Source organism: Cyprinus carpio, chromosome A23 (assembly GCF_018340385.1).
Source record: "Cyprinus carpio isolate SPL01 chromosome A23, ASM1834038v1, whole genome shotgun sequence".
NCBI lineage: Eukaryota > Metazoa > Chordata > Actinopteri > Cypriniformes > Cyprinidae > Cyprinus > Cyprinus carpio.
In genome coordinates, this window is record NC_056594.1 from 16130893 (window position 1) to 16156240 (window position 25348).

The 25348-nt window shown below is 37.3% G+C and overlaps 1 protein-coding gene across 8 annotated transcripts in view; it reads right to left on the reverse strand.

Moving 5' to 3' along the window:
* LOC109064050 (eyes absent homolog 4-like) overlaps positions 1 to 25345 on the reverse strand; it is a 38855-nt gene extending 13510 nt beyond the window's left edge. The window contains exons 1-6 of one of the 8 annotated variants that reach the window (XM_042713428.1): positions 24055 to 25345; positions 23540 to 23654; positions 15086 to 15157; positions 5793 to 5842; positions 3302 to 3420; positions 911 to 988 (exon numbers count right to left, since the gene is read on the reverse strand). In XM_042713428.1, the coding sequence (XP_042569362.1) occupies positions 911 to 988; positions 3302 to 3420; positions 5793 to 5842; positions 15086 to 15118 (280 nt within the window). In that variant the 5' untranslated portion in view covers positions 15119 to 15157; positions 23540 to 23654; positions 24055 to 25345. Of the gene's footprint in view, positions 1 to 910; positions 989 to 1165; positions 1250 to 3301; positions 3421 to 5792; positions 5843 to 15085; positions 15158 to 18799; positions 19222 to 23539; positions 23655 to 24054 lie in introns of those variants that run through there. The other 7 variants (XM_042713424.1, XM_042713426.1, XM_042713422.1 and 4 more) reach the window with 7 other exon arrangements.
* Positions 25346 to 25348: the final 3 nt, after the last annotated feature.

Here is a 25348-nt window from a genome sequence, read left to right on the forward strand (position 1 = left end):
GCACACACACACACATTTTACTGGGATGTATCAGCAGTCAGTACTGCATGTCAGCTGTCGTTGGACTGAATGTGTAATTTATTACATATCACAACCATAAAATAAAATGTGTGCTGGACTTCTTCCATTTGAAGAGATTTTGCCAAGAGCCTTCGATTTATATGTAGCCCAAAAAATAAAAAAACACACACACACACGTAGCTCACAGTTTTGACTGACAGCTCACAGTCTTTCTCACCAGCTGGATTCAATTTAAGAAATCGCAGAAAAAAAAAAAAAACAACAGGAACTTTTCTCTCAAAAATCCTTCCTTCTACATCAAAGAATGTCCTCGTTTCCTCCTTCTGCCTTCCCTCTCTTCCTCTTTTCTCCGTGAGATGCAAAATCAAAAACAAATTTTGGCATTTGCTTGTCATAATTCCCTTCCTGAGCTGAAACATCTCCCAGTCCAACTAATTTTCCTGATCAGTATTTCTGTTATTTTTCAATAACATATAACACACACACACACACACACACTAAAACAAACATACAAACTCAAAAAAAAAACAAAAAAACAAGATTTCTACAATCTCATATAAACGAACATGCGGTTGTCTTGTTTACAAGTGCATATAAACGAACATGCGGTTGTCTTGTCTATAGAGACATCACACTGTCAGCTCAAGCAAGGGCCTCAACCTTCTCTGCAGGGGAGCGCATGGACAGAGGGTTCCTCAGTCTCTGAGTGTGTGTTTGTGTGTGAGCACATTGATCTAAATAAAGAGTTTGTGGCTCTGATGACGTTCGCTCAAGGGCAGTACAAAGATTGACGGCTCAGAGCTTTCAGCAAGTTCCCAAGCGGGATTACAACAGGCATTCTGAATGCAGCACATGTGAGTGTGTGTGTGTGTGTGTGTGGATGTCTTACCTGACCCAGTGTAAGTGTCCAACCCAGTGTCTCCCGCCGAGCTCACAGCCTCACTGCTGTTCAGAGGCTCAGACTTAACTTAAAGAGAGAGACCAAGAAAGATATAAGGCACCCTGTCAGCTGTCAAACTCCTCTCAAACCTCTCAAAATCAAACAAACTCTGAAAGTAGTGAAGCAAAGCTTCCAAATCACTGCACCCAAACACTCACACACGTGCTATCTTATATGTACACTCCACAAACACATGCAGTATACCATCGTTCTTCATACTTGGGGCAGTGGGCGGGGTACTGCAGCCCAGCAGCCAATCAGCCGTGTTTAGAATTGTCATGTTCTCTCCTGGGGGCGGAGTCAGATGTATAGTGGACTGCATTACCCATTCATTCTTTAATATTATGAATTTAGCAAATACAGTTAAACCCAAACTATACAGACACTTACATCACACTCAAAAACACAAAATGTCACTAGATTGCATTTATTGCATTGACTTTTTATATTAAAATAAATAATAAAAAAACATATCATATTTAAAATATATTTTTTATTATATAATTTATATAAATAATTTATATTAATATCACATTACTATAAAATAATTTTTAAATAAATATTTAAAATATTTTCCACACTTTTCAAGCAAAGCTATGTGGCATTTGTTAGGTTTTAAATGATAAAACAATGATAGCTAAAGTGTACCAAATGAAAATAGAAAGAGCTTGGATACTTATTGTTATCAAACGTTTGTAAAAAATGTTAGTGAGTGTGATTAACTACATCTTTGGTTACTCTGTTGGGAAACCTATCTAGTGATTGACTAAAAATGACAAGTTGGTTAAAACAAATTGCAGATGAAATGGTTCAGAAAAAGAGGTTAGTTCTGAGAAAACAGCATAAGTGGTTTACAAATCTCACTTTGATAGATGATATTTTGTTATTTAATGCAATTAAATTAATACATTTAAGTGTGACTAAAGTGTCCAGATAATACATTTTGTGGCCACTGTAAAATTAAAAAATTCCCCATTCCATATTTTATAGAAAGTTATTGTATAGTAACTGATAACATTTTACAGATAGTAAAGAATACAATCATTAGTGAAAAGTGAAAAGTTGATAAATTCCTATAGAATTCCATTATAATGAAATTTGCTTTCATTAAAACAAACATTTACCAATAGTACAGCCATCGTTCCATGATAAAAAATGACATCATATAAATCATATTAGGTTTCCAAAACCATATTTTGCCACCCTGATTTTATGATAGTTCTGTCAAAGAAAAAAAAAACCTTGTGAATCAGTGTGAGTGTTTATAATGGAAAGAGTGAAAAGTCATCTAAAGTAAGATGAATGAGGCTTCATTGGCAGTGGGATTCATGTTGGGATATGTGTGTGTGTGGGTGGGTGGTTGTGTGGGCGGCTTGCGTGTGTGTGTGCATGGAGGGATTCAGTTTTAGGCTGTGAGCTGATGATGTAGACAGAGGAGAATGTTGAATATGTCGTTGTTTTGGCAGAAGCACAATCCCAGTGTGTGTGTGAATATGTGTGTGTATGTCAAGCTGTTAAAATCATTAGCTGAGCTCTAATCTAAATGATTTACTGAGTTCTGCTCCTTTTGCTCTCTCAGTCTTTTGCTATTGTTTTATTCCGGCTATATGTCAAAAACAGATGAGCTCACACACACAACACACACACAACACACACACACTCTCTCCAGGGTCCCTAAACTTTCCCTCTCTTGTGTACCACATAGTCATAGCCATACATCAAACACTCGCTTGCTAGAGTGCTGAGAGTCTATTTAGCCATGTGTATGTTTGCCTAACGTTCTCTCTTAAAACGTTTGTTCAGCGTTTTCCTCAAGGAGAGAAAAGCGAATGAGCGTGTGTTGACATCAGAGAGAAAATGAGAGTTTAAACGCAGGAAATAGTTTTCTGTGCACCAGGCTCTTGCTGAAACATGCACGGAGAAGTACTGGGAAACGTTTCAGCACAAAGACGCTTGTATACATACACGCTTTCTTCTGTTTTAATTAGGCCTGTGTGCAGCGTTTGACCTTTGAGGTTAGTGTGAGCTCAGAGCATCTCGGCACACGACATTGCCACTAATCCACCAAACCCGCTCTGGACGGCACCAAAACCACCAGAACAAGAAACACTTTATCCTTGCAATCCGAACATCACACACAAGGCCTGAACCCTGCTTTCAATTACAGCAAGAAACTGTACAATGAAGAACATGGAGTGTACTGCACTAAAGCTGATTTCCTGTACTCAAAGCAATGCTTTGGATGAAAGGCCCTATTTATCAGCTAATATGTTGCTCGCTCACTCATGTACACTCGTAATTCCTTGCTTGCTTGCTCTTTGATTTGTCATTCTTTCATACCTCCGGTTCCATTGGTTGTGATGTTGTTGCTGAGGATGTTTTTGTCCAGTTTGGACGTGCTGTCACTGCCACTGTTAACAGAGTGCTGGGGGTCTGTTAGATCCTGCATCTCCAAAGCCCTGTGATGACAAATATAGCTGTTTAATACATTTACACTACCATTCAAAAGTTAGGGGTTGGTAAGAATTCTAGATGTTAGAAAACTATCTCTTATGCTCATCAATGCTGCATTTATTTGATCAAAAACAAAGTAAAAACAGTAATACAGTGAAATATTAAAAGGGTCATATGATGCTATTTAAATTTTTCCTTTCTCTTTGGAGTGTTACAAGCTCTTGGTGCATAAAGAAAATCTGTAAAGTTGCAAAGACTAAAATCTCAAACCCAAAGAGATTTTTCTTTATAAAAGTTAAGAGTCAACCACACCCCCCTAAAATGGCTCGTTCTAACACGTCCCCACATGTCTACGTGAAACTACTTTGTTTTCGTTGTGAAAGCGAAACTACTTTATTTGGCAAAAGAGGACATATCCAACTGGTCATGTGATCATGGACTCCACTCACTCGAGCCGGCCGCCGCTCACTCAAGCCCACTGTGTGTGATGCTATGTGTGTATTCACTAAGCCGGCCGCCGCTCACGTTGTGTGTGATGCTATGTTGCGTTGTGAAAGTTAAACTACTTTGTTTGGGTTTCCAAAAGAGGAGGAGAGTAGACTACAACACTGTTCCAGAACAGTTCAACCCAAATATTCAGATGCAACGCATTTTATGGAGGACTGTTTACTGATCCTGGGAGAGTAGACTAAAATGCCGGCTGTTCTGATTCACAGACTGTAAGTACGTTTACATATTTAAATAATTTGCCACTGAAGTTTTAAGCAGTGTAGAGTAGGCTTGTTGTTTGTTGTTTCTCCGATCACAAATGTAGAAATTGTTTTAAGTTTACGTGGCGCATTATGCAACGCAATGGGTAAAAAGACAGTATAAGTCGTTATAATCAGTAATTATGTCCCCACTGGAAGCAACAAATGCCTCATTTGTAATGGGTTTTAGTGTTTTTGTCTGGTCTTGCTGGGACATGGCATCACAGTATGGTAAGGGGCGTAACATTTCCGTCACGCACTTGAGGTATTCGGCCAATCACAACACACTGGATAGCTGACCAATCACAGCACTCCTCGCTTTTCAGACCGATGAGCTTTGTAAAAATCTATGCGTTTCAGAAGGTGGGGCATAGAGGAGAAACAATATTTCACAGTATGTGGAAAATTATGTTTTTTTAACCTTACACCACAAACACATTTCATTACACCAAATACACAAAATAATGTTCTTTTAAGCATTTATCATATGACCCCCTTTAATACAATTTAAAATAGCTGTTCTTTCTTTTAATATATTTTAAAAAGTAATTTATTTCTGTAATGGCAAAGCTGAATCTTTAATGCATCCTGGCTAAATAAAATATTAATTTCTTTCAAAAATAAAAAAATCTTACTGACTCCAAAATGGCTAATGGCTGATAATATGATAATGTGTCAACCCATCTGCTAAAGAAAACGTCTGTCCCAACTTGTGCATCTTCCAATAGTTTTTACCTCAAAATGCTGGAAAGCAGTTTATCTAGGTCATGTGTACTTAGGATCTAGTTTTCTTTTCCTCCATTCTTCACACTAAGTCATCCACATGAAAATATGAGGAACAAAATCACAATGTATCTTCATGTTATTACGTTAAAGAGCCTGCATTGTTTAACACTAATATGAATCAAAAACTGCCTAATATTCTCTGTCATGAGCATGAAATGATCTATTTTAAAACTACATTAAATACTATTGCATGCAGTAAGATTTTTTTTTAATTTACATTTAATGCTAATTAAATATTGTTTATTTGTGCAATATTGTTATATTAAGTGAATATATTTTGTTTCAATTCATACAAATATGGCAAATAAGTTAATAAGTTATTTTTTTTTATCCAACGGGATTTTAGGTCAAAATGTATACATTACATGACCAACATATGTTTAAGTGTGCATATGTTTTCTTTTTTTACCATTTTCATTTTCTTTTCTTTTTTTTTTAAGAAATTCACTTAAATAGTCCCTGAAGTGTGTCAAATATTCCATGCAAATATTACACTTTGATCCAAAGGATAAATGCACAAAGACAGCTCCTATAATAATGTAATGCCAAATAGAAACAGAATTGCTCCGTGTTGCTCTCAGTTTATAGCATAAACATCTGCATGACATTTCTGAATGCCTCTCAAAGTACACAGTGCTCTAACATGTTTTATCCAGGTGAAGCTGTCTGCTTTACACCCACTCACACACAATGACTTTAACATCCCTCTTTCTTTATCGCTCCCTCTGTCTTTATGTGTACAAAATTACATACTCCCACCGTCCACTGTCATTGGCACTCATAAGTAATACCCTAAATAGATTCCAGTGGAGAATATGTGTGTAAATGTGTGTTCACTTTACCTGTTGTCTACTGGGTCTGGAGCATGGGAATCTGTGGTAGATTTCTTCACCTGTGGAAAGATCAGAAGAGACAGTTGATGTATTAGTTTCTCATTCAGCATATGAAGAAAACATTGCGCTCCCAGTCTGGAGTGGTTTTTCAGCTACTTGACTCAATGTGATGACTTCACTGTCCATGATTTTTGAAGCTACTGTTGCCATTTGAGCATGATTATTTGATCTATTGCAGATGCTGTCCACTGAATGAAGAGAATATGAATAAGAAAAAACAAGTTGTAGAATAGAAAAATCACAATATACACTACCTTGATATAGCCAAAACAGTGCATTATTCCTTCTATTTTACATTCATACAGAAACTTAAATTCATGTATATTTTCCTGTTTTACATTTGAATATGTATATGAATATTTAAACACAACGTACTGTAAAACTAAAGGAAGGATCAAAGAATGCTACAGCTCTATAAACTTCTCGCAATCAATTTACATTGTTCACCCCTCCCAAAACTGCTCGTAGTCATCTGGGTCTTAATTGAAAACACACATGCAGACCTGTGAGCACACATGCACATATACATGTGTGTGTCAGATGTAGCGTGTGCTTTTGGGGAGAATGTTTGGAGTGTGCAACCAGCAACTCGTGTTCACACACATACACTGCCATTGATAAGTTGGGGAGCAATAAGATGTTTCAATGATTTGAAAGAGGTCTCTCATGCTCACCAAGGCTGCATTTATTTGATCAAAAATACAGTAAAACAGTAATACTGTGAAATATCATTATTTTAAAATAACGGTTTTCTATTTGAATACATTTTAAAATGCAATTTATTCATGTGATGGTAAAGCTGATTTTTTAGCAGCCATGACTCCTGTCTACAGTGTCACATGATTGTAGATAAATCATTTTAATATAAGATTTGCTGCTCAAGAAACAATTTTTATCATCAATGTTGAAAACAGCTTAATATTTTGGTGGAAACAATGCTTTTTTCATTATTTATTTTAATGATTTTTTTCCATGATGAAATATTTATTTTCATGATTAAATATTGTCACTTTTGATAAATTTAATGCATTCTTGCTATATAAAAGTAACCAAAAAAAAATCATACTGACAGCATATACGCCGTAAAAATGAGTTTTAACAGATGACCGTGAGACATTAAGGCTCCTCTCAGAAAAGTACCTGCAGTTTAGGCTCATCTCTCTGGTTCTGTGTTCTGATTAGTTTGACCCATTATGGTCTCCTCAAATCAGCCTGACACATTCAGGGACAGCAGGTGATCGGTCGATCGTATGGTGCTCTAAGCCTACTGGGAATCTCTCTCTGACTGTAACTACTTCCTTGTCTAGCAGCATCTGTGCTCTTAGAGCAGTATCCCAGCAGGATCCAGCTCCCAATGAGGCCTGCTGCTGAACAATGATCTAAGACTGTTTAACTGTACGCCGCTTATAGATTTATGAAGTGAAATCAGTAATTCTTTGGCAGGCGGTTCGAAAGACAACTACCAAAGGTCACCCCGCTGAAAAAATCATGCCTAAGCTGGTTTATTGGTCTTGACTGGTTTAAGCTGGTCTTAAAGGACTCAACAATAAAGATTTTTTTTCTCTTGACCAGCTCATTTTTACTTGACACTGACAACATTTTCAATGGCCCTACCACAAAAGAATGAGAGAGATAGATAGATAGATTTAATAAACAATCATGCAAGGGTGTTTCTGCTTAGTTCTGTATGCAGATTCCAGGTACAGAGGCTTCACACACACACACACACACACACACACACACACACACACACACACACACACACACACACACACACACAGACCAACACACAGAAAACAATCCCCCTTTTCTTGTTCTTTTTTTGTGCTTTCAGTATTATGGTTATCAGCGCTGTAACTTTATACTCTTCCTTTCATGTAAAATACATTGTTACCTGTGCCCCCCACCCGTCCGCCCACCAACACACACACACACACACACACACACACACACACACACACACACACACACACATTTCAGCATATGCCCCTGGGAGGTGTAAGATTATCTGATGTGTCCACTCCCTGAAACGCTCTTCTCTATAGGTAGGGGAAGGCAACAGAGAGAGGAAGAGAGAAGAAGAAAAAGGAAATAGAAAAGAACAGAGAGTGTGTGACAGGGCAAAGAGCTGTATGTAATGTGCACACACACACACACACACGACATGTATGTTTTTAAGGGTATTCCAATCAGGTGACAGTGGTTTATGCTGTTATATTTCCTGAGAACATTCAAACTCCTATGGACACTGAAAATAAGAAATAGAAACTAAAATTAGAACAAGCACACACAGAAACACACATATCGAAACCTGTTCCTCTGGACCAGTCCATTCAACATCCCTGTTCTCAATTAGAAACTAATAAATTCATGCCATCAAGATTTTAAATAATTGACAAAATGTAATATGGTAGTGCATGCAGTACAATTTTCTCTCTCTAATTTATATATAGCATATGCACATATTTATTTGGTAAAATCCATCCAAAAAAACTGCTGAATCTCTTACACATTATTTTATATCTTAGTAATGGTTCCTTATTAATTATTTTACATACAAAATAATGTGTAAAACACTCACATAAGATTATCCAAGTTCTACCAGTATATCAGTAAAATAAATTTTCATTGTAAAAAAAATAAAATAAAATAACAATAATAATAATTTAAGCTGTAAACAAAAGACATGTTGACATGACCAGCCAAATACTACAAGCTTTATGTCAGCGACCTCTTGTTTGTGAATATTTTCAATTAACATATTAAAATAAATTTAAAAAACGACTGAATACAAACAATGCATTTCTGCAGTGTCATTAGTAAATGCAAATTACTGTACATTGCCTCCATTAGATGCTAGTATCGGTTTAAAATCAATTCAGTCAGCAAAATATAAAAACACAGTCATAGTCAGTCATACAGCAGCGTTCTGGAACAAATATGTTTTTGATCAGTCAGATCCACTAAAATGACCAGTTAAAGCAGCAGCCCATATGTTGGACTGCTCCGTTTGCATGTCAACCTGGTGTATGAGATTCAAATGGTATATATCGCCAGGGGAAAGGGGTCAGAGGGAAACTGGACACCAGGCCAAGCCCTATAGATAGACACACCTTCGCAGCTTTGAATGAGTGTGTATGTGTGTGTGTGATCTTTGGTGCAACTACGTGAGTGACGCTATCTTTCTCTTCCACTGGCTCATTGATTCATGAATCTTTGTACAGCAACCAGAGTGTTTACACACACACAAGTTTCTTTACGTGCGCACTGGAGTGTGTGTGTATCATCTTAAGAAATGAACTGAAACTTTTAAATATATACAAAAGCACTCTTGCATTAAAGTGGTCCCTTCCCCTCTGATTGCAGCAGAAAAAATGCTGCTGAATTATTCATGAGTTCTTGTGCTTGTGTCAGCTTTTCGTTAATTATTTAAATTAATCTCATTAACGAAAGGCCAGGTTTCAGGAGCATTTAATTAAATGATGAATTGCTTCCCAGATGTCGACGTGCTTGTTAAATAATGTGCTCAGGCTGGACCCAAAACTGTCAGACAGACTCAACCCAAAACTGCACACAAGGACCATCATAGTGCACATTAGTGCCATTGTACTCCCCAACTTAATGCAGTTTTTAAGATCGCCAGGAGAACTGTCAGATAATCTCTGTGTTTATTAATCAATGACTCCGCATGACTGTAAAAACATCATCTACATCCAGCTTCAGGAATGAATACAGTCTGCTCAAACCTTCAGCTTGTTTTGACAGCTTGTACTGATTCAAACGTGACTGGATACAATTTAGTCTCATCAAACTCAACGTCAGTACTTGAATACCTAACATTTGTATTAAACACAAGATCTAGAAGAATCTTAAAGAAAAGTTAACAGTTGTGCACTTAAAGTGGAAGTCTATGGGGCAACTTCCAACGAATGTCCTATAGACTTTCACTGTATTCTATCAACACATTTTCTTTGTTTCTTTCTCAAATTAAGGGGTAAATCACAATTATTTAAGCATTATTAAAAGTTTAGGATCGGATTTTTAAAGAAAGTCTCTTATGCTCAACAAGGCTGCATTTATCTGATCAAAAATACATTAAAAATAGTAATAATATTACAATAAAAAAAACTGTTTATTTGAATATATTTTAAAATGTAATTTATTCCTGTGATGGCAATGCAGAATTTTCAGCAGCCATTACTCCAGTCTTTAGTGTCTCATGATCCTTCAGAAATCATATTTTGTGCCCAAGAATCATATCGTATTATTATCAGATGTGCTGCTCAATGATTTGGTGGAAACCATGATACATTTCTTTCAGGATTTTTTGAGGAAAAAAAAAAGAAAATAAAAACTGCACATATTTTGTGACATTATAAGTAGTCTTCAGTGTCACTTGTAATCAATTAAGTGGTTGTTTGTAGAATTTATATATCTCTGTGTGTGGAACTGATATCCAATCTGTCACAATATACTAAATACAGACTACTTCATCATGAAGAAAAATAAACAATAAATATGAACAAATATATGTATATTCATAATCTATGACAAAAATATATGATAAACTAGGTTAGTGGATAATTCAGCAGCAAAAGTTATTCTAGAAAAATCAGTGCACAATAATTTTAGAAATCCAAACATTTAGTGAAAAAACAATATAATGTAGGGAACAAATAAAAGTGTTGCACTAAATATGGTAAAATGTCACACATTGCTATTTGTATTATAAAATCCATTATCAAATCATGAATGTATTTATATATAAGTATATACTATAAAATTAAAATGCATTTCTTTAGCATATTTTTTAATAAGGCAACAACATATGATGGATTCTATAGGACAAAACAAGTACAATGCGGCACGAAGTGCTCACAATATGCGCATCTAGTGTTCAGAATGATGCGCTTGAAGCAACATGCAGTCACAGCATGCGGCACTTTGCATTAAAAAGTGCAAAGCACAAAGGGAAGAGAATTTGATGCGTAGTTTATTATATCTGTGAGACAGTTATTGAGCCTTTATTTTAACAGTTTTAAAAACAATTATAGTCTTTTCTATGTCCGTGTTTTGTTCTCACAGACAACCGGTAGCAAGTAACAAAACAACATTAAACTCCGGCAAGAAGATAAAGCCCTTTTTGCAAAATCATCGACATTTATTTACAAATCATATATGATAATGGGAATACAGAATGATCTTGGAGAGAGCTTTACTGAGCTGACTGTCATAACCAAATGTGACTGGGTTTAAAGGTTGAACGAATGACTGACAGCCACAGCGGAGAAAAGTTGAACCACTGTTGGCAGATGGACTATTCTGACGATGTCTTTCATACTTTTCTGGACCTTGAGGACCCTGGTTTTCTTCCAAAATATCTTAAATTGGGTTCCGAAGATAATCAAAGCTTTTACGGGTTTGGAACGACATGGGGGTAAGTTATTAATGACAAAATGTAACCCCTTTAGCTATCGTATGGCTTTAGAAGTAACACAGAATAATACGCACAATCTCGGATATGGATCGGACCTCTCTGACTGATACCCGATCTGACAAAAAATGGTATTGGAGCCGATACCCGATATGAATATCAGATCGGCACATCCCTAGTTGTTTGCTTGAATGAAGATGTTAATTTCTTTAAAAACTACAACAACAACAAAAAATTACAGACACCAAACCTTTGAATGGTAGTGTTTTTTCTGTAACTAAAGAGCTTAATTTTCTTTCACCATCCTTTTAAAACCCCAGTACCCAAACTTGAAAAATCATGGACATTCATCATGCATAAAGAAACACTCACTCTTTACAAAGCTGTTATATGTGATATGTCTTAACTCATTTATGTTTATCTTCTACACATGGCCTGAACAAGTGAATTAAAGGGTTAGTTCACCCAAAAATTAAAATTAGCCCATAAATTACTCACCCTCAGGTCATCCTAGGTGTATATGACTTTCTTCTTTCAGACGAATCCAGTCGGAGTTATATTAAAAATTGTCTTTGATCTTTCAAGTGGTTTAATGCCACTCAGCAGGTGTTGCAGTGCATCAGTCCAAAAGAAGCTAAATAAAAAGCAGCCATCCATAAAAAAAAAAAAAAGTGTCTCACACTGCTCCAGGGATGAACAAAGTCCTCCTGTAGCAAATTTATGTGTTTTTGTAAGAAAAACAACCATATTTAAAAAGTAATAATAAATTTAATCTAGCTTGCGCTCACTGTTGTACACGGAAGCCGCTCCAGTGGATGATGTATGAGGTCAGCGTTGCGCATGCGCTGGTGAGTCTCGTGAAAACCAACGTTTGTTAACAGGAGCAAAAGAAGCAGTTTCCTTACTTTAGCAAAGGAAAGTCTCCTCTTGGCTTATATCGAAATCCTCTGACATTTTTCTTTACAAAACCTCATTTTGTACTTCTAATTAGTGACTGTTGTTTTGTTTTGATCTCTCCCCTGCGCTTCCACATTTGTCACTTCTGAGCGGCGCATGTGCAAAGCCGACCTCACACGTCATCCGCCCAGAACTGCTTCCGTGTACAACAGTGAGCAAAAGCTAGATTAAATTATTGCATTTTAAATATGGTCATTTTTCTTACAAAAATGCATCGATTCGCTACAGGAGGCCTTTGTTTACCCTCCAGAACCGTGTGAGACATTTTTTTTTAATGGATGGGTGCTTTTTATTTAACTTCTTTTGGACTGAAGCACTGCAACACCATGAAGAGTGCCATGAAACAGCTTGAAAGATCAAAGACAATTTTTAATATAACTTGCACTGGATTCGTCTGAAAGAAGAAAGTCATATCCACTTAGGATGACTTGAGGGTGAGTAATTTATGGGTTAATTTTCATTTTTGGGTGAACTAACTTTAAGACTTCTACCTCAAGTGAGACAAGTCGATTTACAGTGCAAAAGACAAGCAACAGGTGTAAATAACCAATAACCATCAGGACAATGAGAATTATGTAACAAGTTAAAAGAGAAAATCTATAACAAGCATTTTTTAATGTCAGGGAGACACCAAACCTCAGTTCATATCTGTATTTGAGCTGCTACTTCTTCCTGTTTGTTTTGACGTTAAACACAGGGTGCTTGTTTTACTATAAAGCAAGACCTACTTCTTTTCACAGTACAGAAGACTCATAAATATTACTGTGACAGTTCAACAGCTTTCAACAGACCTGTACTCTCCGTCATTTGTGGTCATTTGCTGATTAGACTTAAATTGGGAGGTGTAAATATGTGAACGTGAAGCTGTGCTTTCTGTTCTTCTCTCCCTGCCTTGTCCCCTCTTCCTCCCTCTCTGTAGGTGTGTGTGTGAGTGTGTGTAACCTGAGTCCTCTCTCTCTGTCTGTGGTCTCTGCTTTGGGGCTCTGGGGCACAGACTGCACCAGAGGAAAAGGCTGCAGCTACACCCCCTTTTCATTTTACTCCTCTGCTATTTTCCTCCAGAACCAAAAGCATTGATCCCTTGAGTCACAAAATACCCCCCTCCACCCACACCTCAATCTCCCTTTTCCTCTCCTTCCATTACCCCAAACACCCACAGATCGGTATCTGTCCTCTTCTGGATTATGGACGCCTGTCTGTCTTTTCCAGAGTGCTTATGTGCGCATATGAAAAGCACAAGCACAAGATGTCGTAACACATATTCAAGACTGTTTTAATCATTAATCGAATGTTATATAATATGTAAATAATGTCTAAATAATATGTAAAAAAAAAAAAAAACTTTTTCCACAAAACAAAATTATCAGACTGTCTCCCAAGAACACAAATGCACTGAAAACAGGCTGAAATGGTTTCAGCAGTGTGTGTGTTGTACTGTCAGTGTTCGTGCATGTGTGACACTGCTCAGTCTCGTAGTGGCCATATGGCTACTGTGCTCGACACTTCAGCTCACATCTGTTGTGTATTAAAGACCTAACGCTGCTCAGTACACACCTGGGTGGCCTTTCCACACACACACTCATTCATGCACACAAACATGCTCACACTTCAAACCGCACGATCAAACTTTCCAATTATCACATAGTATAGACCAGCGTTTCCCAACCATTTTTTGCCTTAGATACTGCAACACAGCAACACTAAACCAGACATGTGGTTCTCAACTGATAGCTGAAAATCATTCAGCGTTATCATTTATTTAACTTAAAAAGTGACCATTTTTTACTTTTTTTGTGGGGCAATTTCGGAGAAACTTTCTCGAGAAACAAATTCAACGCCAGAACTTGAATACCTAACATCTGTATCGAAACAAAAGAAACATACAAACATCCTAAAGAAATGTACTGTATATACACACATACAAAAACTGCCCCTGTCAATTTGTAAGAGGGACAAGTCATGTTTAAAGTTTGGTGTAAAAACAGAGTAAAAACAGTAATATTGTGAAATATTTTACAGTTAAGGAAACTATTCCAGTCATCAGTGTCACATGATCTTTCAGAAATCATTAAAATGTGCTACTCAAGAAAATTTTTTATTATTATCCATGATGGAAAAAGTTTCTTAAGGATCCTTTAATGAATAGAAAGATCAGTTTTGGAGAAACTATCTTGAGAAACACCAAATAGTGAATGTATTGAGGAATTATATCCAATCAAGTAATTAATAATATAATACCATCAATATAATCAAATAATTGATACTATACAGTTAGTTCTGTTCCTTGAATTTGATTGACCAAGGAACATTCCAAGAGTGCTGATACACAGTAAATATTTATAATAATACCTTATTTTTCATTGTCGAAGTAAGCTATTTCCGGCGAATGAGAAAGACTTTTGATTCATTAGCTATAATTAAATAACTAGAAGAATAACAGTGCAGTAAAAAACTATTTGCTCAGTGTGTGTCAGTATAGAAGCCTTGCACATGCAAGTTACAAATGGTCATGCTTGCTCTTTCATTAAAAATAAGGTGGATAGGTTTAACAAAGTAAAACCAGTATCTTCCTAAGAACCTCCTGGGATACACACACCCGTGGTTGAGAATCACTGGTACAGAGAGTCAGTTAGATGGTATTTTATCTACACATTTCCAAATATACAACACATATATAGAGTCTTTAAAGGATACTGCACAATACACTGGCCTGTTCTGAATTTTCTGAATAAGTGGAGTGATAAATTCAATACACAGACAATGAAAGAAAAGAAGGTAATCTTCTGACAGATAAAGTAAAGCCATAATGTTGTAAAACACATCTGAATAGTGTGAGTTGTATTTCACTTACGCTCTGTTCATTCAGCTCCTGTGTATTCTCCATCAGATGAATCTCCACTCCCCTCGACTACAGTCCAGACACCTGCAAATGAAGGATGCTTTAAAATCGCCATAAACACAATACAACGCTAGGCATCCCTCTCTCTCTCTCTCTCTTTGTGCCTGTGGGTATATGTGTGTAGGAGGGGAAGGAAGAAGTCTGGTAACTTCACTGTATCATAGCCAGCTATGCTGAAGTAAATAAAATTTACAGAAGTAAACATTAAACAATGGGTTGAGAGAAATGTAATCAATGTAACACACACACAAATGCAATCAGTACACACAAAAATCCAAGCTGTCCAGGTCACGGTGATGCTCGCATGGCAGTAGTCACTAAAAACACCTAACCATGATTTTAAGTCCCCCAGTGAAGCCCTTTCAACCCAATCAAATCCCACCCTTCATCTTTCTCTCTTCCCATCCTTTCCCTGTCATTTAAAAGCTTGAAACTTCTGTAAACTACTTTGAAATCTCCTGAGGCCTCAGTAATGAAAAGCACTTTTATTCAAAAACCATTTGGAAGACCTTGAAAGCCCCAGGATGAGGAGAATGGGTTTATTTTCTGTCCTGCCACAGGTACCAGACCTGTGGTTTAAAAACCTGCCTGTGATTTGCTGTATTTTTAACATTAAACTTGGGTTTGGGTGTGAGAGAACAGCTTTTGCTAACCTATTGGAAATTAAATTTGTTTACATATCTTCAGAACAACAAACAGTAAAAAAAAAAAAAAAAAAAAAAAATTTACGTAAAAGAGCAGCTCTTAATTTTATTTTTTAGTTTTGGGGAACAAAGTGTTCCAAGAGTAATGAATTTTCATTTTAAAGTAAATGATCTGAGAAAGGAGCAAATCAACTGAACTGCCCAAATTTATGCGAATTGAATATTTCTGTCAAATCATTAGACAAACACCTGTTTCTATCTTCAGTGAAACAATTTTTGACTTTGCTCAAAAAACTGAAGGTTCCGTTTGAATGGTCATGATGCTTCTGTTTGGGAATATGTTTTAGTTTTTGGTAGCCTATATTGATTAAAATGACCTGTACTAAGAACAATGGATGTAAATGGGAAGTCCCCACAAGCATATGTACAAGCTTGTGTGTGTGTGTGTGTGTGTGTGTGTAAGTGGAAGGGAGAGAAAGAGAGTTGAAGGGCACAGTTTGAAGAGCAGATCATTTGAATTTTTCATTTGCTTGGTGAAGCTGTGTTCTGAAATTCTAGCCTTTAATGCTCAGGCGGGGGAATGAGCTGAGCAGCATTGATTTTTACTGTTATCACTCAGTGCCCTCTGAGCCTACTGTCCTCCTCACACTCACACACACACACACAATGAACAGACGGACAGCCAAACAGCAGAAGACACATTACACTAACCATGTAATGGGTAGGAGCTGAAATTGATGTCCCTTCTGTCAACACGCTCATTTTCAAATCAAAAGCCACTGATATGCAACAACTGTCCCCGACCAAAACATTTGATTAAGTCACACAATGAAAACAATATATAAGGAAACATTCTGGGGATTGTAAACGGTCCAATTAGAGAAGATCATTACGTCTCAAAATAGCAAAGCGCGCTTTACTGTTATTGCCAAGGAAGCACGAGGAGCGCGGCATTCTGCGCGCGATTCGACACAGCCGCGGCACGAGCGCAACGCACAGGAAAGCCAAATACGCCAAAGCTTTCATTTTCCTCCCTTTGGATCATCAGCGCTCACTCCACTGTCAAAACACGCATTAATAAATAAATAAATAAACAAGCTGGACCGGTAACAAATTGTTTAAAATTGCGCAAAATTATTTTGCCTAAGGGAATATTTTTTTAATGAATGCATGACGTGTAGATACATTATTTCATAGCTTAATTGTTATTATAGCCGATTTCACTATTAAATTTATATAGACAGGCCTTAAGGTTTAATGTCATTGACTAAATGTTTTCTCCTCCACCATGTGAGAAACTTTTAACTTCCAAAAGGTTCCAGTTAGAGAAGCTTTTTAATTCTTCAGAAAACCATCTAGTCTGTGCAAAAGTCCAGCCTTAATTTTCAAGTGTACTTTACTGGCAAAACGTATGCACTGTGTTACTTATTTTACTGTTTACTTGCTTTACTAAAGAGTTGTAGTTGTTGTCGTAAACTGTTGTGAAATATAAAATGGCATCCAAGTGCAAAGATCTTAAAAACACATTCAGGGTGTGATGTTACATCCAAACCATCATGGGTGGTTATTTGACCCTTACCCAATTCTACATGACTAACCTCTTATATATGTCATTTTATTATTATTATTTATTTATTTTTATTAATGACAACATACATTCATTATGGCTGGCGAAAGCAGTAATGCACCAAGACCCATTTACAGATGTGTAACTCTCAAAATAACATTCTGATAACAGGAATTATATTTTTCTTGTTTTAAAGTAAGAAGAAACACTGAGGTTTTTGCGGTTTAATAATTCCTCTACTAATAACTGTATGTTTTCATAAAGGCTATTATTAGATTTCATCTCTAGAGAGTCTACAAAACACATGGGGGAAAAGCGTTTAAAATGATGTCCCACCATTCAGTCGAAAACTGTACCTCGTAAATCCGTCAATCAAAGTGTCCTGTAATTTGTAAAAAAATATATGTAAAACAGTCTCGAGTTTTTCCCCAAAGTTTGAGGCCTGGAGATGGCCAAATAGGAGGTCACTGGTGTTTCTTATGTAATTGTTGGCCAGTACACTCCATCTTATTACCAGCCACCAGAGCGACCTGTGTGTTGTGAATTATTTCGTGTTAAATGTGTAATCTAATCCGGGCTCCTTCTCCGGTATCGGCTCGAGCTGCTATCGACAGCGCGAGAAAGCCACCAATGGCCAACGCGCAGTGAAGCGGCTTCAGTGTCGGGATGATATTCCCGCTTCCTCCGTATCAAATACAAACACAAACTCCACGTGCATGAAAAAACGAACAAGGTACGCGCGATTCAAACGGATACGGGAATCACCAGACAAACTCAGAACCACTGTTCAATAGGCTTTCAAAGAAGAAAGAAAATACCCAATAAACAAATAAATAACTGTTCAAAAGACCACTTGAATATCTGTGAATATAATCATTGTACTTAATGCATAAAGTACAATAAGATCAAATAAGAAAAAATAAAACCAAAAATGATGCGCTTCTGTTGTCGAAATGACTCCATTTGAATCTAAATCCTTGTAATCCGAGTCTTAAATAGAAGAGTGAACGTGCAATAACAGTGTAAAAAGCATAATTTTTCCATCCATATAACTGTCGTTTCTACTCGAGTTTTCAAAGTTCCAAATCGATTTTCTTGTAGGGGGAAAAGTTCTAAAAAGTACAATGAAAACTGGTCACTTTGGAATTTGTACTATTAAATAATTTTCAGGCAGCAGTAGACTTTGCATTTTTTGTGTTGATATTTTAAAGTGATAACTGGTCATTAAACTTCCATAGGTTTTATAGGTATTCTAATGCTATAACTTGCAATTCAGTTCTCAGTTTATGAGCACCAATTTTCTCAGAGGTTTCAATCACGTGAAAGTATCAGGGGTGAGCAGGTGCTCCAACAAACTGCTCTTACACGTTGTAAATTGCCACATAAATATTCAGCAAAACTTTTAAAGTTTCCCAAAAGCAACATATGTTATGGCTATTCAAAATGGGTACTTACTCTTATGAGTTGTGCGTTGCAACGTTTTCCAAACTCTCCAAAAGGTCCGTTCGCATTCACTCTGTTGACATGCTCACCCAAAAATATTCAAGTGGTCGAGCTGCGTGAAGCGCGAGGAACAGCTCGCGCCACTCAGTGCACGCGCTGTCAGTGAAGCTCGCGGGAAAGTCCTCCCTAAGTTCATGAGAGCTGCACTGGCCGCACCGGAGCAAACCGCTAGAACCGACAGATCACCACTATAACCCAAACTCCGAGGAGCGCTGTCTTGCACTAGCCGTGTTTTCCCCTTTAATTTACGCTCCTAAAGTTAACGTGAGCACACGCGCACTGCGTGGTCTACTTCATTATTAAAGTCCTCTTGTAGCGGCGGAGCAAGAGCGGTCATTGATGCGCATGCGCGCAGCTGCCATGCGGAGTGCTGCTGCTGGCTCCCACCCAAGCCAGTAATGGGGCACAGCACAAGGGCCAGGATGAGGCTCTTATTAATAGTTTCGTCCGAGTGATCAGCACAGTTCTATTTACCACCACCACACAACAACAACCAAGTCAAACCCTTGTCTTGGGATCAGATTCACTCTCATATTGGACTTCCACTTCCGCAAGAAAAGAGAGCTCCTCTAATTAACATTTATCAACACTTAGAGCAGCCAAACCACTAAAATAGCTTCGGTTTATTCAGTCAAATATTTAAAACATGTTCTAACATGAGGGCGGAAAAAGTAATGCTGAAATTCAGCCAGCAGTGAGAAAGAAATAGGAAAACGTTGTTGGATGGAAGTTGTTGATGCTTGTAATGTTGCAGCTCACATAAGAGATATCACAGGCAAAGACATCATCATTTTTAAACAATTTAAAAATTCGCAGAGTATGCATTGCAGGGGCTCACAATTACCTGATTTTGAGTACCATGAATGCCCATCCTAAGCCACAAATTGGCCTGGATGGCCAGGTATCTCTAAAATGTTGTGCAAAAAATATTTAGAGAATCTAAGTATAGGTTTAAGAGCAATACACACCAGACAGGGAGTGAACAGACTGTGGGTGAGTAAAAGCTTTTTTACCTTTGACCTCTTAAACCTATATTTTGCAAAGAAATGCAATGAGTAAGGAAGAAAGGCCAAAAGAGAGCAACAGAAAGCAAAGCGCCACTATAAAGTAATTCACTGCTTGAATGTGCCCAGTGATTACTGCTATATTAGCCAGACTCCTCCTCAAGCACTGAAAAATGATGCTCCTGAGGGCCAAGTTGGGCCGTGTTTGACTGACACACTGTTACAGAAAGAAAACAAGAATTTCATGCTGTTGAGTGGAATGTAACTAGCAGGGGGCTGCTGTTGATCTGCAGGCTTAACTCCACATGCTGCATGAGAATTTGGCTCCATAAACATCAGGAAAGAAACAACATTTCCCCACTCTTTTAAAGCACGAGGGAGATGAGCACACACCTCTACTCATGTCATTTTGCACTTTGTATTTAATTGCAATTTATTGGAATAAAAATCAGTTCAACGGAACTGGACGATTAAAGGCTACTAATTAAAAGAAATAAATTAAATCAGTACAAAGGTCTTTAAGAGCAAGTGCAGGCAGGCTGTACTTTTTTTTGGGCAGGGGGACTAGCATGCGCTCAGCAGGGTCTTATTTATAGACTTGTGCAAAACTTTTGGCTGCACACTGCACTGTGCTGACGCAGTAGAACCAGAAGATGCCTGTCAAACAAAGAATAAAAATACACCAAGAGGGGTGCGAATGGGGTTGCATCTGGTGTGAAGACGCACGGTTTATGCCCCCTCCCCCACAGCGCACATAGGCCCATGTTGCCCAGATATTGTGCAATAACAAGTGCATGAAAAACAATAAGTGCTGCATAAAATCTTCATCTGCGTTCTCAGATATGTATTTTTAATAACGACAAGAGTCCATTTAAGAAATAGTGCACTCAAAAATGAAAATTCTGTCATTATTTACGCACCCGCATGTTGTTGTGGATCACAAAAGATGATGTTTTGAACAATGTTTCAGATGTTCTTCAAAGGAAATTAATCCATACTACTCAAGTGGTATATACAAAATCTAACAGCCCGTTCACATCAAAGATGATAACAAACAATTTTGTCAACAATTTTTTTTTTCAGCTCATGAACAATAAAAACATTGACAGCCAATCAGGACAAAGGTGAGCAAAACAACTTTTTTCAATCAACTTCTTTTGTGTTCCACAGAAGAAACCATGAATTCAAATTTGGAACGACATGAAGATGAGTACATGATGGCTGAATTTTTGTTTTTCTAATGTTAATGGCTAAATAGTTAATGAACTATTAAATTTAACCTAAAGTTGTGGCACAGAGAGCAGCAGGTGGCATTTATTGAAATCTCTGTGGTGACAGTGATTAACTTTGTATAATTAAATATAAAATATGACATCTCTAAAGGCTAAAAGGAGTCTGAGTCTCATTTGTAAAGCACCAGTGTCTGTTATTCGAATGTAACTGATGTACTGTGGCTTGACCGTGAAGTATAACATACAGTAGCTCTCTGCATTTTCAAAAGTGATTCATGCATCAATGGCAGACTGTAATGAAAAGACATTATTTAATAGATTTCATTAATAGTTCAAGTGCTGTAACAGTACACTTGGTAAGTGTAGAGAAGGGAGGCAGGGGAGGACTGTGGTCACTGAGCCCCAGAGACAGGCTCCTTAAACAGGTTAATGAACTCGGCCTGGCCGTGTGGGCTCTGATGGTTCCTGCAGCTGCCTGCTTGGGGAACAAAGGAAATATTTAACACCTCATAAATACTGCTAATTCCTGAAGAAAGGAGCCCAGAAAATACGCTCACGATCCGAAGCACTTACGGAGTGAATTCAGCGAGTCAGAAACAATAAACGGAGGCAGAGAATGAAGAGGAGAGTATGACAGAAATACTTCTGACATGTTTGTTGTTTAGAATTGTCGCTGATGTAGACGTCTTGGTATCAGGTTCCATGTGTCTTAACAGGCCTCTGGAAATTATGACATTTCCTCATACAGTAGAATGCTTCCATTTGACTCATTTATTATAAGTGTCAGTTTGAAAATAAGCCGACATGTCTATGTACATGTGGTAGAGTGTGTATTTATGTGTTTGTGTACACGCTGACTTCTGTTTTTTGCACTGAGACTGGATACTCTGGGTCCAATCATAAATATTTGGATCTAACAGAGTAGAGTTTCATTTGCCAGGCTTTAAATCCCATTGAAGCATTACATCTTTCATTAATAAGGTACTACAGGCAGCAAACAAATAACAAATAGACAAACTAACTTTTGGACATACTTTAGTTTGGGTACAAATTCTCGTATTTAACTAACTATTAACTATGACTTTTGCTTCAATAAACTCCTAATTTGCTGCTTATTAATAGTTAGTAAGGTAGTTGTTAAGTAGGTATATGGTAGGTTTAAGGGATCTAAAGTATGGTTATGCAGAATATTTAATCAAATTTTGTAACATCGACTACAAGGGCAAAGGTCAAATCACTTAAAGACTTTCACCATCCTCCCTAAACTAACAAAAATGTAGAAATAAAGTCTGTGTCTGCGATTAAACAAATTTTTATGTGAGACATGTCTATGTGCCGTCTGGAGGTCACAGCGGTGTTGCCTGATCTACAGTTGCACATGAATTTAGAGGGTACATCATATCTGAATAGCGAGACAGAGAGAGAGAGACAGGGGAAGGAGAGCGACAGAGAGGAATTGTGTCTGTGTGTCTGTGTGTGTGTCCTGTCCAGCACCATTGTTATTTCATTAGGGTGTAGGATTACTTCCATTAACTCAGCATGTCGGCTGGACCTAAAGAACCTCTCTCTCTCTCACTCTATCATGGACACATGGACTTTCCATTAAAGTATCACAAGGCAAGCTTAGTGCTAAATGAATAAAGGGCTTGACATGTACCTTAAATATGCATCAGGGCTCCAGACAAAAAACAAAAAAACAAACAAACAAACAAAAAAACTAGGGAGCCAATGGCTTCTAAAATAAAACATTTACAAGCCAACTGATTTTAGTTGCCAAGTTTACATTCTGAAGTTGGTTGTTCAGAATATGGTTCCAACATCACCTTACAATCTTATTCCTAAACAAAGGTTCCCTTACAGGTCAAAAGTTTGTGATAATAATTTTTTTTTTTCGTTTATGTTTTCTGAAGACATCTCTTATGCTCACCAAAGGCTACATTTATTTGATCAAAATACAAAAAAGACAGCAATTTTGTGAAATACTATTACTATTAAAATAACATTTTCTTATTTTAATTACTGTTTCTATTGCATTTTTGATCAAATAAATGCAGCCTCAGTGATCATAAGATAATTCCTTTAAAAATATTTAAAAAGTCTTAATTATTTCAAACCTTTCATTGGTTGTATACTGCTTGTTGTTTGCAAAAAGGACGTCACAGCTTGCTCTGTGTTCGTTGCGGCATGTATTAAACACTGGCGTGCACTCTAACTTGATATCTGAAGAAACCACATTTTGACACACAAATATTGCCCAACAGACTAGATTTTAGTCTAGATCTTAAATCTAATTACAAATAGGAATTTTCTTTTTTATGTCACTTTTGCGACCATTTTAGTCACAGTCTGGAGTCAGTGTGGTCTTTTCAACAGAAACTTTTCTTGGTTTTTAGTCAGATTGTGACTCATTGAGTAGTCAATAATGTACTGTATCATAAAGTGAATTAGTAACATACCGCCGTGGCTTAGCAGCACTCCAGATCATTACTTCATGCCAGACTGGATCCTGACTGGTCATCTGCATTTGGAAGAAACCCTCAGGCACTGGAATTACACTGTCAATTTATGTCTCTGGAAAGGTAGCAGAAATGTTATATACTAGAGAATGATGTCTTCATAATACATTAGTATATTTGTGTAGGTGGAGAAGAAATTATCTGACATGACCAACATCTGTATACTGCTATTTTAATGACTGTTAGAATATGAATGCTTTCCACTATATTAGTCTGGTGAACTAAACAAAACCACATCTCTGGCTGCCAATAGAATCCCATGAGTTTGTGTCTGACTACTGAGCTATTCTCTGGTGACTGAAGTCAGCATGTGCGTGTCCTCAGAGTATATACAAATTAGTGGGCTACCACAATTTAAAGTTTATGAGCAGTCATGGCGAAGAGCTAAAAAATTGAAAGTGAATTAGATGATTTGTTAACCAATGAGTCATGATCAGACAGTGAACCCATCTTACCCACAGCTCCCAAAATGACGTGGACACAGTGGAATGCATGCAACTCCCAGCATGCTTTGAGACTACGGCCCTGGCTTCGATGTCCTGGCGACAATGGCCATCTCCAAGGATAATATGTGAGTTGCTGGTCTCAAAATCTGGCTCTTTCTGGAATCCCTGATAGAACATACACACACATACATTGCTCCTCTGTCCAAGATCTGCAAGTAAAAATGTGCACAAGTTTTCATTGCTAATGAGTGCATGAGGGGAAATAAACATTAAGGGGTATATTAATAGAGAGATGATCAGAAAATAACTGCATGAAAGAGTGAGAAAGCAAAGCAGTTCACATGTTTCTATTTTCCATTAGAGGCACATTCCTTCAACATGCCTTAATAATCCAACTCATTAGCCTTTCGAGCTTTAATTATAAACTTCCAGCATGAATATCAACAGAAATGTTTTCATTTTGATTCTAGGTGTAGTATATCTCCACTGCTAATGACCTCATGTTTGAAAGGTCCCCAATTACTCTCAACTTCAGAGTTCAGTGCTGGCAGTGACAGAGAACAGGTCTGCCCGACTGGCTCAGAAAAAACACATTTCATACCAATGACCTACACCTGCAAATAAGACCAAAAAATTTAGTTAAATGTCACTGTGAAATTAAATTGACAATTACAGGCCCGGTGAGCCTTGAGACAACAAATTAAGATGAAGCCAGAGCCCTCAATTAATCAGTCGGACTAAAATGTACAAGGACACTGATTGCAAAAATTTTGAATTCAGCTTTATATCATGATCAGCTTTTGTATGTCTTACTGGCTTTTTTGCTGTACAAAGTGGGAAACTGTGAATCATGATTATATATAACATTAAGTATAAACAGCGTTAAATAGTGCTCTGACTAATCACGACAGCAAAACAATTTTTTTAGTTGATCAAAACTTTAAAAAGACTTCTCCAGATGTTTCATGTTCACTCACTCTCTTGACAAGGGGTTAGTTAATACAAACTCACCTCTCCTTTTTTACAAGGCAGTCAAACTTGTCCAAAATGAAAGTAACTTGGCTCTTCTTCAGAATTACCCTGACAGCCTAGAGGGACATTGTGCAATTTAAAAAAAATTTGGGGGGGTGTGGGCGTTTGTCACTTTATTTATTCAGAGAGGCAGTACAGAGATTATAGGAAATTATGGGGTGACAGTCAAATTGGGATTGACTCCCACTCCTAGAACAGGGATCTGACTTTGGCAAGATTTTCGAGGCACTTTAAAACATATCAGATTATGCACATTTATTGAGCATGCATT